At 39.3% G+C, this 16,377-nt stretch overlaps 1 protein-coding gene across 2 annotated transcripts in view; it reads left to right on the top strand.

Annotated features, from left to right (window-relative positions):
- Nucleotides 1-2,745: 2,745 nt before the first annotated feature.
- The window catches only part of LOC102403709 (cytochrome P450 2B4-like), a 33,502-nt gene continuing 19,870 nt past the window's right edge, over nt 2,746-16,377 (top strand). For both annotated transcript variants that reach the window (XM_044930678.2, XM_025269141.3), the window contains exon 1: nt 2,746-2,931. In XM_044930678.2, coding sequence (XP_044786613.2) covers nt 2,767-2,931 — 165 coding nt within the window. In that variant the 5' untranslated portion in view covers nt 2,746-2,766. The remainder of the gene's footprint in view (nt 2,932-16,377) is intronic.

Here is a 16,377-nt window from a genome sequence, read left to right as displayed (position 1 = left end):
TCAAGGATGCCAGGGTCACGTGTGTCCCCACTTCTGCAGAGAACTGCCCCTGGACTCTCTCCCTGTCTTCCTGCCTCTGATCAGGCTGTGTTGTGAGCCAGCATCTCTCCCCTCCATGGATGCCACCTCCATGGGAAAGTCCCATCTGCAGTCTCACCTCCTTCCATCCTTCCACAGCTCTTCTAAACTCAAGGAGGTGTTTTTCTTCCCCCATTTATAGAATTTCAGCCATGTTCTATGTGTAGAAAATAGGGCTAAATGGGAAAACATGGCTCAGTATCTCTCTCCACTCCTGCCTCTGAGACCACAACTCACCCCAAGTGACTTCTCCCCTCTTCAGCACAACCACAGCTTCCTTTTCTCATCACCTTGTGCTCCTTAATCTGTGCATCCATGAGCTCTCTTGAGTCCTCCTTCCAGTAACCCCTTGAAGTGCGTTCAATTGATTTTGCACACCTTACAGATGAGTAAACAGGAGCTAGGCAACGGCCAGAGTGCTTCAAGGTCACCTGGTTAGTGAGTGGAGAAGCGAGATTCACACTCTGGGTCCCTGGCTCTTGAGCTCAAACTTTTCACTCAGCTCCTTTCTGCCCACGAGATAGTTTAAAATGAGGCTGAAGTTCACATCATGTAACTAACTAGTTTAAAGTGTATAATTTGGTGGCATTTAGTTCATTCACAAACCTGACCATCACCACTACTCTCTCTAGTTCCAAACATTTTCATCACCCAGAGGAAAACCTGGTACCCATTAGTAGTCATTCCCCATTTACCCTTCCCCTCGGCCCCTGGTAACACCAAATTCTTGCTGTCTCCATGGATTTACCAGTTCAGCACATTTCATATAAATGAATTATACAATCTTGGTCTTTCATGTCTGGCTTTTTTTTTACTTAATGTGGTGTTATCCAGTTACATCCATGTTGGAGATCATAGTTGCAGAGTGGTCCTCCCTCATCTTCATCTTCTTGCCTCTCCCTCCTCCTTCCCTTCATGAAGGAGCCCATCAGCCCATGGCCCCTGAGCTGTGTGGTTCTATAATGGGGTCTTGGATTCCCTGATAGTCCCCTTCCAGTACCCTGAGCCACAAATAAACATCCTATATCTGGCATCCCTGGGGCAGGTGATCCTAGCAGATTACATATGACTCATTTATTGTCTAATCACTAGAGATCTTTTGAGAGGTGAGAATTCTCCTCCCATTTTTGCATGAAATGTTCCCTTGGTATCTGTAATTTTCCTGAAGAGATCTCTAGTCTTTCCCATTCTATTGTTTTTCTATATTTCTTTACGTTGTTCACTTAGGAAGGCTTTCTTATCTCTCCTTGCTTTACTTTGGAACTCTGCATTCAAATGGGTATACTTTTCCTTTTCTCCTTTGCCTTTAGCTTCTCTTTTGCCTTTCTTTCAAAGCTTTCTGCTTTGCCCTTGCACTCATCTCACGCCCTAGCAAAGTAATGCTCCAAGCCAGGCTTCAACAGTACATGAACTGTGATCTTTCAGATGTTCAAGCTGGATTTAGAAAAGGCAGAGGAATCAGAGATCAAATTGCCAACATCTGTTGGATCATCAAAAAAAGCAAGAGAATGCCAGAAAAACATCTACTTCTATTTTACTGACTATGCCAAGTCTTTGACTGTGTAGATCACAACAAACTGTGGAAAACTCTTCAAGAGATGGAAATACCAGACCACCTTACCTGCTTCCTGAGAAATCAGTATGAAGGTCAAGAAGCAACATTAAAACTGGACATGGAACAACAGACTGGTTCCAAACTGGGAAAGGAGTATGTCAAGGCTGTATATTATCACCCTGCTTATTTAACTTATATAATGCAGAGTACATCATGCAAAATGCCAGGCTGGATGAAGCACAAGCTGGAATCAAGATTGCCAGGAGAGATATCAGTAACCTCAGATATGCAGATAACACCACCCTTTTGGCAGAAAGCGAACAGGAACTAAAGAGCCTCTTGATGAAAGTAAAAGAGAAAAGTGAAAAAACTGGCTTAAAATTCAACATTCACAAAACTAACATCATGGCATCTGGTTCCATCACTTCATGGCAAATAGATGGGGAAACAATGGAAACAGTGAGAGACTTTATTTTGGGGGGCTCCAAAATCACTGCAGATGGTGACTGCAGCCATGAAATTAAAAGATGCTTGCTCCTTGGAAGAAAAGCTATGACTAACCTAGACAGTATATTAAAAAGCAGAGACATTACTTTGCCAACAAATGTCCATCTACTCAAAGCTATGGTTTTTCCAGTAGTCATGTATGGATGTGAGAGTTGGCCTATAAAGAAAGCTGAGCACCAAAGAATTGATGCTTTTGAACTGTGGTGTTGGCCCATTTCTGCTGGCCAGCTAACCTCAGTCCCTCATGATGCAATGCCACTCACTGATAAAACTGTCTGAGAGCTGCCCTTGTGGTGCCAACACTCTAAACACAGCCTCCACAAGTTCCTGGAGCTGACACCACTCCTCTTCCTTGGAGGACATTCTCTCTGTTCAAGGGAATCACCCACCAAGACAACTCCAACCCACAAGGGCTTATCGGAAGCTGCTTGGGATCCACTGAGATGATAAACATTGTGGCCTCTGCAGCACCTGGTCCTTTATGCTCCCTCTTGTCTCTGGAGAGTTAGCAGGAGCTCTGCCAAGGGAGGATCCTGGCACACCTTCCCCACCCATAGGGCAAAATAACAAACAACAGAGTAAGCTGCCTTTAAGAGGGACAGCAGGATCAAAGGCAGGCACAGACCATGGCTCTCTCCACCATCCTGTTCCTCATTCTCTTCATTGGCCTCCTGCTCCTCTGGGGCTGCCCTGCCTCCCGGGGCTGCCTCCCTCCTGGACCCTGGCCTCTGCCCTTCCTGGGGAATGTCTTGCAAATGGACCAGAAGGGTCTCCTCAAGTCTTTCCAGGCGGTGAGATGGAAAGGGCAAAGGGGGTGGAATCATTAAAGAAGGGATTGGCTACCCACTCCAGTATTCTTGTCTGGAGATTTCCAGGGACAGAGGAGCCTGGCTGGCTACACTCCCTGAGATCACAGAGAGCTGGACACAACAGAATGACTAACACTTTCTTTTTATATACAGTAGTGTATATATGTTAATCCAAATTCCCCAATTTATCACACTCCCTTTCCCCACTAGGTAACTGTAAGTTTGTTTTCTGTATCTGTAACTCAATTTCTGTTTTGTAAACAGGTCCGTTGTACCATTATTTTAAAGATTCAATGTATATGTGACACCATATATTTGTTTTTCTGTGTCTTACTTACTTTGCTCAGGATGACAATTTTGAGGTCCATCTATGTTGCTGAAAGTGACATTACTTCATTGTTTTTTATGGCTGAGTAATATACCACTGTATATATGTACCACATCTTTTTTACCCACTCCTCTATCTATGGGCATTTAGGTTGTCTCCATGTCTTGGCTATTGTAGACAGTGCTGCAGTAAACACTGGGGGGCATGTATCTTTTCAACTTATGGTTTTCTTTGGATGTATGCCCAAGACTGGGATTCCTGGGTCATAAGGCAACTATATTTTTAGTTTTCGGAACAACATCCATACTGTTCCCCATACTGACTAGACCAATTTACATTCTTACCAACAGTGTAGGAGGGTTCCCTTTGGAGAGGGACATTTGAATAGAAATGAGACTTTGAGCTGTGACACCGTGTGGGTTGGGAGGGAGAGATTCTATAGCTTGGATGTAGGGAGTCTCTGTAATTCTTTTTTTTTTAATTAATTTATCTTAATTGGAGGCTAATTACTTTACAATATTGTAGTGGGTTTTGCCATACATTGACATGAATCAGCCATGGGTGTACCTGTGTTCCCCATCATGAACCCCCTCCCACATCCCTCCCCATCCCATCCCTCTGGGTCATCCCAGTGCACCAGCCCTGAGCACCCTGTCTCATGCATCGAACCTGGACTGGTGATCTGTTTCACATATGATATTATACACATTTCAGTGCTATTCTCTCAGATCATCCCAGCCTCGCCTTCTCCCACAGAGTCCAAAAGACTGTTATATACATCTGTGTCTCTTTTGCTGTCTCGCATATAGGGTTATCGTTACCATCTTCCTAAATTCCATATATATGTGTTAGTATACTGTATTGGTGTTTTTCTTTCTGACTTACTTCACTCTGTATAATAGGCTCCAGCTTCATCTACCTCATTGGAACTGATTCAAATGCATTCTTTTTAATAGCTGAATAATATTCCATTGTGTATAGGTACCACAGCTTTCTTATCCATTCATCTGCTGATGGACATCTAGGCTGCTTCCATGTCCTGGCTATTATAAATAGTTCTGCAATGAACATCAGGGTACACGTGTCTCTTTCAAGTCTGGTTTCCTTGGTGTGTATGCCCAGCAGTGGGATTGCTGGGTCATATGGCAGTTCTATTTCCAGTTTTTTAAGGAATCTCCACACTGTTCTCCATAGTTGCTGTACTAGTTTCCATTCCCACCAACAGTATAAGAGGGTTCCCTTATCTCCACACCCTCTCCAGCATTTATTGTTTGTAGATTTTTGGATAGCAGCCATTCTGAGTGGTGTGATATGGCACCTCATTGTGGTTTTGATTTGCATTTCTCTGATAATGAGTGATGTTGAGCATCTTTTCATGTGCTTGTTAGCCATCTGTATGTTTTAGTCTGTTTAGTTCTTGGAGAAATGTCTGTTTAGTTCTTTGGCCCATTTTTTGATCAGGTGGTTTATTTTTGTGGAATTGAGCTGCACGAGCTGCTTGTATATTTTTGAGATTAATTCTTTATCAGTTGCTTCATTTGCTATTATTTTCTCCCATTCTTAAGGGTGTCTTTTCACCTTGCTTATAGTTTCTTTTGTTGTGCAAAAGCTTTTAAGTTTAATTAGGTCCCATTTGTTTATTTTTGCTTTTATTTCCATTACTCTGGGAGGTGGATCATAGAGGACCCTGCTGCGATTTATGTCAGAGAGTGTTTTGCCCATGTTTTCCTCTAGCACTTTTATAGTTTCTGGTCTTACATTTAGACCTTTAATCCATTATGAGTTTATTTTTGTGTATGGTGTTAGAAAGTGTTCTAGTTTCATTCTTTTACACGTGGTTGACCAGTTTTCCCAGCACCACTTGTTAAAGAGATTGTCTTTTCTCTATTGTATATTCTTGCTTCCTTTGTCAAAGGTAAGGTGTCCATAGGTGCGTGGACTTATCTCTGGGCTTTCTATTTTGTTCCATTGATTTCTATTTCTGTCTTTGTGCCAGTACCATACTGTCTTGATGACTGTAGCTTTACAGTATAGGCTGATTCCTCCAGTTCCATTCTTCTTTCTCAGGATTGCTTTGGCTATTCGAGGTTTTTTGTATTTCCATACAAATTGTGAAATTATTTGTTCTAGTTCTGTGAAAAATACCATTGGTAGCTTGATAGGGATTGCATTGAATCTATAGATTGCTTTGGGTAGTATACTCATTTTCACTATATTGATTCTTCCAATCTATGGACATGGTATATTTCTCCATCTATTAGTGTCCTCTTTGATTTCTTTCATCAGTGTTTTACAGTTTTCTATATATAGGTCTTTTGTTTCTTTAGGTAGATATATTAGTAAGTATTTTATTCTTTTCATTGCAATGGTGAATGGAATTGTTTCCTTAATTTCTCTCTCTGTTTTTTCATTGTTAGTGTATAGGAATGCAAGGGGTTTCTGTGTGTTAATTTTATTCCTGCAACTTTACTATATTCATTGATTAGCTCTAGTAATTTTCTGGTGGAGTCTTTAGGGTTTTCTCTGTAGAGGATCATGTCATCTGCAAACAGTGAGAGTTTTACTTCTTCTTTTCCAATCTGGATTCCTTTTGTTTCTTTTTCTTCTCTGACTGCTGTGGCCAAAACTTCCAAAACTATGTTGAATAATAGTGGTGAGAGTGGGCACCCTTTTCTTGTTCCTGACTTTAGGGGAAATGCTTTCAATTTTTCACCATTGAGGATAATGTTTGCTGTGGGTTTATCATATATAGCTTTTATTATGTTGAGGTATGTTCCTTCTATTTTTGCTTTCTGGAGGTTTTTTTTTTTATCATAAATGGATGTTGAATTTTGTCAAAGGCATTCTCTGCATCTATTGAGATGGTCATATGGTTTTTATCTTTCAATTTGTTATTGTGGTGTATTACATTGATTGATTTGAAGATATTAAAGAATCCTTGCATCCCTGGGATAAAGCCCACTTGGTCATGATGTATGATCTTTTTAATATGTTGTTGGATTCTGTTTGCTAGAATTTTGTTAAGGATTTTTGCATCTATGTTCATCAGTGATATTGCCTGTAGTTTTCATTTTTTGTGGCATCTTTGACAGGTTTTGGTATTAGGGTGATGGTGGCCTCATAGAATGAGTTTGGAAGTTTACCTTCCTCTGCAATTTTCCAGAAGAGTTTGAGTAGGATAGGTGTTAGCTCTTCTCTAAATTTTTGGTAAAATTCAGCTGTGAAGCTGTCTGGTCCTGGGCTTTTTTTTTTACTGGAATATTTCTGACTAGTTTTGGTTTCCATGCTTGTGATGGGTCTGTTACGATCTTCTATTTTTTCCTGGTTCAGTTTTGGAAAGTTAATATTTTTCTTAGAATTTGTCCATTTCTTCCAAGTTGTCCATTTTATTGGCATATAGTTGCTGATAGTAGTCTCTTATGATCCTTTGTATTTCTGTGTTGTCTGTTGTGATATCTCCATTTTCATTTCTAATTTTGTTGATTTGATTCTTCTCCCTTTGTTTCTTGATGAGTCTGGCTAATGGTTTGTCAATTTTATTTATCTTCTCGAAGAACCAGCTTTTAGCTTTGTTGATTTTTGCTATGGCCTCTTTTGTTTCTTTTGCATTTATTTCTGCCCTAATTTTAAAGATTTCTTTTCTTCTACTAACCCTGGGGTTCTTCATTTCTCCCTTTTCTAGTTGCTTTAGGTGTAGAGTTAGGTTATTTATTTGACTTTTTTCTTGTTTCTTGAGGTAAGTCTGTACTGCTATAAACCTTTGCCTTAGCACTGCTTTTACAGTGTCCCATAGGTTTTGGGTTGTTGTGTTTTCATTTTCATTCATTTCTATGCATATTTTTATTTCTTTTTCGATTTCTTCTGTGATTTATTGGTTATTCAGAAGTGTGTTGTTTAACCTCCATATGTTGGAATTTTTAATAGTTTTTTCCTGTAATTGATATCTAATCTTACTGCATTGTGGTCAGAAAAGATTCTTGGAATGATTTCAATTTTTTTGAATTTACCAAGCCTAGATTTATGGCCCAGGATGTGATCTATCCTGGAGAAGGTTCCGTGTGCACTTGAGAAAAAGGTGAAATTCATTGTTTTGTGGTGAAATGTCCTATAGATATCAATTAGGTCTAACTGGTCCATTGTATCATTTAAAGTTTGTGTTTCCTTGTTAATTTTCTGTTTAGTTGGTCTATCCATAGGTGTGAGTGGGGTATTAAAGTCTCCCACTATTATTGGGTTATTGTTAATTTCCCCTTTCATACTTCTTCTTTTTTTTTTTTTATTTTTAAACATTACATAACTGTATTAGTTTTGCCAAATATCAAAATGAATCCGCCACAGGTATACATGTGTTCCCCATCCTGAACCCTCCTCCCTCCTCCCTCCCCATTCCATCCCTCTGGGTCGTCCCAGTGCACCAGCCCCAAGCATCCAGTATCGTGCCTCAAACCTGGACTGGCAACTCATTTCATACATGATATTTTACATGTTTCAATGCCATTCTCCCAAATCTTCCCACCCTCTCCCTCTCCAACAGAGTCCATAAGACTGTTCTATACATCAGTGTCTCTTTTGCTGTCTCGTACACAGGGTTATTGTTACCATCTTTCTAAATTCCATATATATGCGTTAGTATACTGTATTGGTGTTTTTCTTTCTGGCTTACTTCACTCTGTATAATAGGCTCCAGTTTCATCCACCTCATTAGAACTGCTTCAAATGTATTCTTTTTAATGGCTGAGTAATACTCCATTGTGTATATGTACCACAGCTTGCTTATCCATTCATCTGCTGATGGACATCTAGGTTGCTTCCATGTTCTGGCTATTATAAACAGTGCTGCGATGAACATTGGGGTACTCATGTCTCTTTCCCTTCTGGTTTCCTCAGTGTGTATGCCCAGCAGTGGGATTGCTGGATCATAAGGCAAGTCTATTTCCAGTTTTTTAAGGAATCTCCACACTGTTCTCCATAGTGGCTGTACTAGTTTGCATTCCCACCAACAGTGTAAGAGGGTTCCCTTTTCTCCACACCCTCTCCAGCATTTATTGCTTGTAGACTTTTGGATCGCAGCCATTCTGACTGGTGTGAAATGGTACCTCATAGTGGTTTTGATTTGCATTTCTCTGATAATGAGTGATGTTGAGCATCTTTTCATGTGTTTGTTAGCCATCTGTATGTCTTCTTTGGAGAAATGTCTATTTAGTTCTTTGGCCCATTTTTTGATTAGGTCATTTATTTTTCTGGAGTTGAGCTGTAGGAGTTGCTTGTATATTTTTGAGATTAGTTGTTTGTCAGTTGCTTCATTTGCTATTATCTTCTCCCATTCTGAAGGCTGTCTTTTCACCTTGCTAATAGTTTCCTTTGATGTGCAGAAGCTTTTAAGGTTAATTAGGTCCCATTTGTTTATTTTTGCTTTTATTTCCAATATTCTGGGAGGTGGGTCATAGAGGATCCTGCTGTGATGTATGTCAGAGAGTGTTTTGCCTATGTTCTCCTCTAGGAGTTTTATAGTTTCTGGTCTTAAGTTTAGATCTTTAATCCATTTTGAGTTTATTTTTGTGTATGGTGTTAGAAAGTGTTCTAGTTTCATTCTTTTACAAGTGGTTGACCAGAGTTCCCAGCACCACTTGTTAAAGAGATTGTCTTTAATCCATTGTATATTCTTGCCTCCTTTGTCAAAGATAAGGTGTTCATATGTGCGTGGATTTATCTCTGGGCTTTCTATTTTGTTCCATTGATCTATATTTCTGTCTTTGTGCCAGTACTATACTGTCTTGATAACTGTGGCTTTGTAGTAGAGCCTGAAGTCAGGTAGGTTGATTCCTCCAGTTCCATTCTTCTTTCTCAAGATCGCTTTGGCTATTCGAGGTTTTTTGTTTTTCCATACAAATTGTGAAATTATTTGTTCTAGCTCTGTGAAGAATGCTGTTGGTAGCTTGATAGGGATTGCATTGAATCTATAGATTGCTTTGGGTAGTATACTCATTTTCACTATATTGATTCTTCCAATCCATGAACATGGTATATTTCTCCATCTGTTAGTGTCCTCTTTGATTTCTTTCACCAGTGTTTTATAGTTTTCTATATATAGGTCTTTAGATTCTTTAGGTAGATATATTCCTAAGTATTTTATTCTTTCCATTGCAATGGTGAATGGAATTGTTTCCTTAATTTCTCTTTCTGTTTTCTCATTATTAGTGTATAGGAATGCAGGGGATTTCTGTGTGTTGATTTTATATCCTGCAACTTAACTATAGTCATTGATTAGTTCTAGTAATTTTCTGGTGGAGTCTTTAGGGTTTTCTATGTAGAGGATCATGTCATCTGCAAACAGTGAGAGCTTTACTTCTTCTTTTCCAATTTGGATTCCTTTTATTTCTTTTTCTGTTCTGATTGCTGTGGCCAAAACTTCCAAAACTATGTTGAATAGTAATGGTGAAAGTGGGCACCCTTGTCTTGTTCCTGACTTTAGAGGAAATGCTTTCAATTTTTCACCATTGAGGATAATGTTTGCTGTGGGTTTGTCATATATAGCTTTGATTATGTTGAGGTATGTTCCTTCTATTCCTGCTTTCTGGAGAGTTTTTATCATAAATGGATGTTGAATTTTGTCAAAGGCTTTCTCTGCATCTATTGAGATAATCATATGGTTTTTATCTTTCAATTTGTTAATGTGGTGTATTACATTGATTGATTTGCGGATATTGAAGAATCCTTGCATCCCTGGGATAAAGCCCACTTGGTCATGGTGTATGATCTTTTTAATGTGTTGTTGGATTCTGATTGCTAGAATTTTGTTAAGGATTTTTGCATCTATGTTCATCAGTGATATTGGCCTGTAGTTTTCTTTTTTTGTGGGATCTTTGTCAGGTTTTGGTATTAGGGTGATGGTGGCCTCATAGAATGAGTTTGGAAGTTTACCATCCTCTGCAATTTTCTGGAAGAGTTTGAGCAGGATAGGTGTCACCTCTTCTCTAAATTTTTGGTAGAATTCAGCTGTGAAGCCGTCTGGACCTGGGCTTTTGTTTGCTGGAAGATTTTTGATTACAGTTTCAATTTCTGTGCTTGTGATGGGTCTGTTAAGATTTTCTATTTCTTCCTTGTCGAGTTTTGGAAAGTTGTACTTTTCTAAGAATTTGTCCATTTCTTCCTCGTTGTCCATTTTATTGGCATATAATTGTTGATAGTAGTCTCTTATGATCCTTTGTATTTCTGTGTTGTCTGTTGTGATCTCTCCATTTTCATTTCTAATTTTATTGATTTGATTTTTCTCCCTTTGTTTCTTGATGAGTCTGGCTAATGGTTTGTCAATTTTATTTATCCTTTCAAAGAACCAGCTTTTGGTTTTGTTGATTTTTGCTATGGTCTCTTTTGTTTCTTTTGCATTTATTTCTGCTCTAATTTTTAAGATTTCTTTCCTTCTACTAACCCTGGGGTTCTTCATTTCTTCCTTTTCTAGTTGCTTTGGGTGTAGAGTTAGGTTATTTATTTGACTTTTTTCTTGTTTCTTGAGGTGTGCCTGTATTGCTATGAACTTTCCCCTTAGGACTGCTTTTACCGTGTCCCACAGGTTTTGGGTTGTTGTGTTTTCATTTTCATTCGTTTCTATGCAAATGTTGATTTCTTTTGTGATTTCTTCTGTGATTTGTTGGTTATTCAGCAGCGTGTTGTTCAGCCTCCATATGTTGGATTTTTTAATAGTTTTTCTCCTGTAATTGAGATCTAATCTTACTTCATTGTGGTCAGAAAAGATGCTTGGAATGATTTCTATTTTTTTGAATTTACCAAGGCTAGCTTTATGGCCCAGGATGTGATCTATCCTGGAGAAGGTTCCGTGTGCACTTGAGAAGAAGGTGAAATTCATTGTTTTGGGATGAAATGTCCTATAGATATCAATTAGGTCTAACTGGTCTATTGTATCGTTTAAAGTTTGTGTTTCCTTGTTAATTTTCTGTTTAGTTGATCTATCCATAGGTGTGAGTGGGGTATTAAAGTCTCCCACTATTATTGTGTTATTGTTAATTTCTTCTTTCATACTTGTTAGCATTTGTCTTACATACTGTGGTGCTCCCATGTTGGGTGCATATATATTTATAATTGTTATATCTTCTTCTTGGATTGATCCTTTGATCATTATGTAGTGACCATCTTTGTCTCTTTTCACAGTCTTTGTTTTAAAGTCTATTTTATCTGATATGAGTATTGCTACTCCTGCTTTCTTTTGGTCCCTGTTTGCATGGAAAATCTTTTTCCAGCCCTTCACTTTCAGTCTGTATGTGTCCCCTGTTTTGAGGTGGGTCTCTTGTAGACAACATATGTAGGGGTCTTGTTTTTGTATCCATTCAGCCAGTCTTTGTCTTTTGGTTGGGGCATTCAACCCATTTACGTTTAAGGTAATTACTGATAAGTTTGACCCCGTTGCCATTTGCTTTATTGTTTTGGGTTCGAATTTATACACAGTTTTTGTGTTTCCTGTCTAGAGAATATCCTTTAGTATTTGTTGGAGAGCTGGTTTGGTGGTGCAGAATTCTCTCAGCTTTTGCTTGTCTGAAAAGCTTTTGATTTCTCCTTCATACTTGAATGAGATCCTTGCTGGGTACAATAATCTGGGCTGTAGGTTAATTTCTTTCATCATTTTAAGTATGTCTTGCCATTCCCTCCTGGCTTGAAGAGTTTCTATTGAAAGATCAGCTGTTATCCTTATGGGTATTCCCTTGTGTGTTATTTGTTGTTTTTCCCTTGCTGCTTTTAATATTTGTTCTTTGTGTTTGATCTTTGTTAATTTGATTACTATGTGTCTTGGGGTGTTTCGCCTTGGGTTTATCCTGTTTGGGACTCTCTGGGTTTCTTGGACTTGGGTGGTTATTTCCTTCCCCATTTTAGGGAAGTTTTCAACTATTATCTCCTCAAGTATTTTCTCATGGTCTTTCTTTTTGTCTTCTTCTTCTGGGACCCCTATGATTCGAATGTTGTAGCGTTTAATATTGTCCTGGAGGTCTCTGAGATTGTCCTCATTTCTTTTAATTCGTTTTTCTTTTATCCTCTCTGATTCATTTATTTCTACCATTCTATCTTCTAATTCACTAATCCTATCTTCTGCCTCTGTTATTCTACTATTTGTTGCCTCCAGAGTGTTTTTAATTTCACTTATTGCATTATTCATTATATATTGACTCTTTTTTATTTCTTCTAAGTCCTTGTTAAACATTTCTTGCATCTTCTCAATCCTTGCCTCCAGGCTATTTATCTGTGATTCCATTTTAGTTTCAAGATTTTGGATCAATTTCACTATCATTATTCGGAATTCTTTATCAGGTAGATTCCCTATCTCTTCCTCTTTTGTTTGGTTTGGTGGGCATTTATCCTGTTCCTTTATCTGCTGGGTATCCCTCTGTCTCTTCATCTTGTTTAAATTGCTGAGTTTGGGGTGTCCTTTCTGTATTCTGGCAGTTTGTGGAGTTCTCTTTATTGTGGCATTTCCTCGCTGTGTGTGGGTTTGTACAGGTGGCTTGTCAAGGTTTCCTGGTTAGGGAAGCTTGTGTCGATGTTCTGGTGGATGGAGCTGTATTTCTTCTCTCTGGAGTGTAATGAAATGTCCAGTAATGAGTTATGAGATGTTTATGGTTTTGGGGTGACTTTGGGCAGCCTGTATCTTGAAGCTCAGGGCTGTGTTCCTTTGTTGCTGGAGAATTTGCTTGTTATGTCTTTCCCTGGAACTTGTTGGCCCTTGTGTGGTGCTTGGTTTCAGTGTCGGTATGGAGGCGTTTGATGAGCTCCTGTCAATTAATGTTCCTTGGAGTCAGGAGTTCCCTGGAGTCAGGGTTTGGACTTAAGCCTCCTACTTCCAGTTATCGGTCTTAATTTTACAGTAGTTTCAAAACTTCTCCTTCTATACAGCACCACTGATAAAACATCTACGTTAAAGATGAAAAGTTTCTCTACTGTGAGGGTCACTCAGAGAGGTTCACAGCGTTACATGGAGAAGAGAAGAGGGAGGAGGGAGTTAGAGGTGACCCAAATGAGATGAGGTGGAATCAATAGTGGAGAGAGTGGGCTAGCCAGTAGTCACTTCCTTATGTGCACTCCACAACTGGACCGCTCAGAGATGTTCACGGAGTTATACAGAGAAGAGAAGAAGGAGGCAGGAGACAGAGGTGGCCAGAAGGATAAAAGGGGGAAATGAAAAGAAGGGAGACAGATCCAGCCAGTAATCAGTTCCTTAAGTGTTCTCCACCGTCTGGAACACACAGAAATTCACAGAGTTGGGTAGAGTAGAGAGGGGTTAGGGAGGAGATACAGGTGACCTGGTGGAGAAAATGGAGAGTCCAAAGGGAGAGAGAGCAGTCAAGCCAGTAATCTCGTACACTAGTGAAAAATGGGTCCTTAAGATTGGGTTCTTAAAGGTACAAAATTGGTAACAAATACATAAAAGCAAAAATTAGAAATCTAGAGTAGAGTTTGGAATTTCAAAAATGCGATGTTAATGAAAAGAAGAAGGAAAAGAAAGAGAGAAAAAATGAACAAAGAAAAACAAACAAGGTCGTGAAAATTATAAAGAAACTACAGGTACAAAATTGATAACTAATACCAAAAAGCAAAAATTAAAAATCTAGAGTAGAGTTTGGAATTTCAAAAATACAATATTAAAAAAAAAAAAAAGAAGAAGAAGAAGAAAAATAAAGAGAGAAAACAAACAAACCAACAAAAACAATGTCACAAAAATTATAAAGAAAATACAGGTACAAAATTGATATCAAATACCAAAAAGCATAAATTAAAAATCTTGAGTAGAGTTTCGAATTGCAGATATACGATGTTATATAAAAGAAGAAGAGAAAGAAACAGAGGGAAAAAAAAGTCACAGAAATTATGAAAAAAACTATAGGTACAAAATTGATAACATATACCAAAAGGCTAAAATTAAAAATCTAGAGTAGAGTTTGGAATTTCAAAAATACAATGTTAAAGAAAAGAAGAAAAAGAAAAAAGAAAAAAAAAAAACATGGTCAAAAAATTATAAAATATATATATGAAGTTTGCTGAAGAAGAAAAAAAAATAGGGTCTTTTTTTTTTTTGCAAAGTAATAGTTATAAAAGTGAAAATTAAATGACAATAGAGGACTTAAAAACATTTTTTTTTTAATTAAAAAAAAAGAAAGAAAGATTGATCGTAAAAATAGTAAAAATATATCTAGGTCTTTCTCTGGTTTTGTTGTGAGTATTGTGGGTTCAGTTCATTTTTGGCAGTTCCTTAGTCCGACTTATATTTCTCAAGATCTATAGGCCCCTTCCTATGTAATCCGTAGTAACCACAGGGTTTTAATCTATAGCCTGTAGCTTCCAAGGCGTTTCCCTCTGTTATAGCTTCTTCTGTTTGCTGGTCTCTTCAGTGTCTGGTTCCCGCCCTGACACAAAGGGGATGGTTGAGGACACTATTTTTTTTTTTTTTTTTTTAATTTAGGCTCACTTGTTCAGCCGCGCTGTGGGGAGGGAGGGAGGGATGCTGCAAACAGATAACACTGGCATGCACTCGCAGTGCCTCAGACACACTGGGTCTGCCCCCGCTCACGGTGCGTGTAGCCTCCCTGCCCACACTGCTTGGGCTCTAGGTTGTTCCGCCGGGAACAATCAGAGGCCGGCCCTGGGCTGAGCTCCGAGGTCCAAGCCGCTCAGGTTCAGGCACTCAGGTAGTCCTCAGAGGCGCAGACTCGGTTGGGCCTGCGTTTTGTGTTCTTCCCAGATCCAAGCAGCTCAGGTGATGAGGTGTTTGGCGGGCGCCAATGCTGCGACTTATCGCCTCCCTGCCACTCGGTTATCTGGGTGTAAAACCGGCGCACCTTCTCAGGCAGCTGTTGACCATCCAGACCCCCAAGAAGTTTTAGTTAGCAAAGAAGCCTGCTTACAGTTTTATAGATAGTGTCTCTCTGGGGCTGCGATTGCCCCCTTCCGGCTCTGGCTGCCTGTCACCGGAGGGGGAAGGTCTGCAGCCGGCTATCTCTGTTCAGTCCTTTGTTCTGTGCACAGGCCTGACGGTGTCTTAGGTTAGGGCTGGCTTTTCGCGTGGTAGATATCCCACAGTCTGGTTTGCTAGCCCAAATTATTTTGCTCAGATAGCACTCAGGACATTCGGCCCGATTCTTACTCTAAGGGACACAGCCCGCGCTGCACTTCCCTGCCCAGCCCCCGCTTGCTAATGCCGTGTGCAGGCGTCTGCGCTGCTTCTCCGCTGGGGGAGTTACCGTAGGGCTCACAATCCGCGATTTTTAATTGTTTATTTTTTTTTTCCCCTCCCTTTTATGTTGCCCTCTGTGCTTCCAAAGCTCGGCACAGATTCGGCAGTGAGAGGGTTTCCTGGTGTTTGGAAACTTCTCTCTTTTTAAGACTCCCTTCCCGGGACGGAACTCTGTCCCTCCCTCTTTTGTCTCTTTTTTTGTCTTTTATATTTTTTCCTACCTCCTTTCGAAGAGTTGGGCTGCTTTTCTGGGTGCCTGATGTCCTCTGCTGGCATTCAGAAGTTGTTTTGTGGAATTTACTCGATGTTTAAATGCTCTTTTGATGAATTTGTGGGGGAGAAAGTGTTCTCCCCGTCCTACTCCTCCGCCATCTTGGCTCCTCCCTGTGACTTTCTTAATTAGTCCCCTTTCATACTTCTTAGCATTTGCCTTACATATTGCAGTGCTCTTATGTTGGGTGCCTATATATTACAATTGTTATATCTTCTTCTTGGATTGATCCTTTTATCATTATGTAGTGTCCTTCTTTGTCTCTTTTCACAGCCTTTATTTTAAAGTCTATTTTATCTGATATGAGTATTGCTACTTCTGCTTTCTTTTGGTCTCCATTTGTGTGAAATATCTTTTTCCAGCCCTTCACTTTCAGCCTGTATGTGTGCCTTGTTTTGAGGTAGGTCTCTTGTAGACAGCATATATAGGGGTCTTGTTTTTGCATCCATTCAGCCAGTCTTTGTCTTTTGGTTGGGGCATTCAACCCATTTACATTTAAGGTAATTCTTTTTTTTTTTTTTTTAAGATAATTCTTGATAAGTATGATCCCATTGCCATTTACTTTGTTGTTTTGGGTTTGAGTTTATACACCCTTTC

The sequence above is a fragment of the Bubalus bubalis genome, chromosome 18, assembly GCF_019923935.1.
Source record: "Bubalus bubalis isolate 160015118507 breed Murrah chromosome 18, NDDB_SH_1, whole genome shotgun sequence".
Taxonomy (NCBI): domain Eukaryota; kingdom Metazoa; phylum Chordata; class Mammalia; order Artiodactyla; family Bovidae; genus Bubalus; species Bubalus bubalis.
The sequence above is the reverse complement of the archived record's forward strand: the minus strand, read 5'-3'. Positions and strand labels throughout refer to the sequence as shown.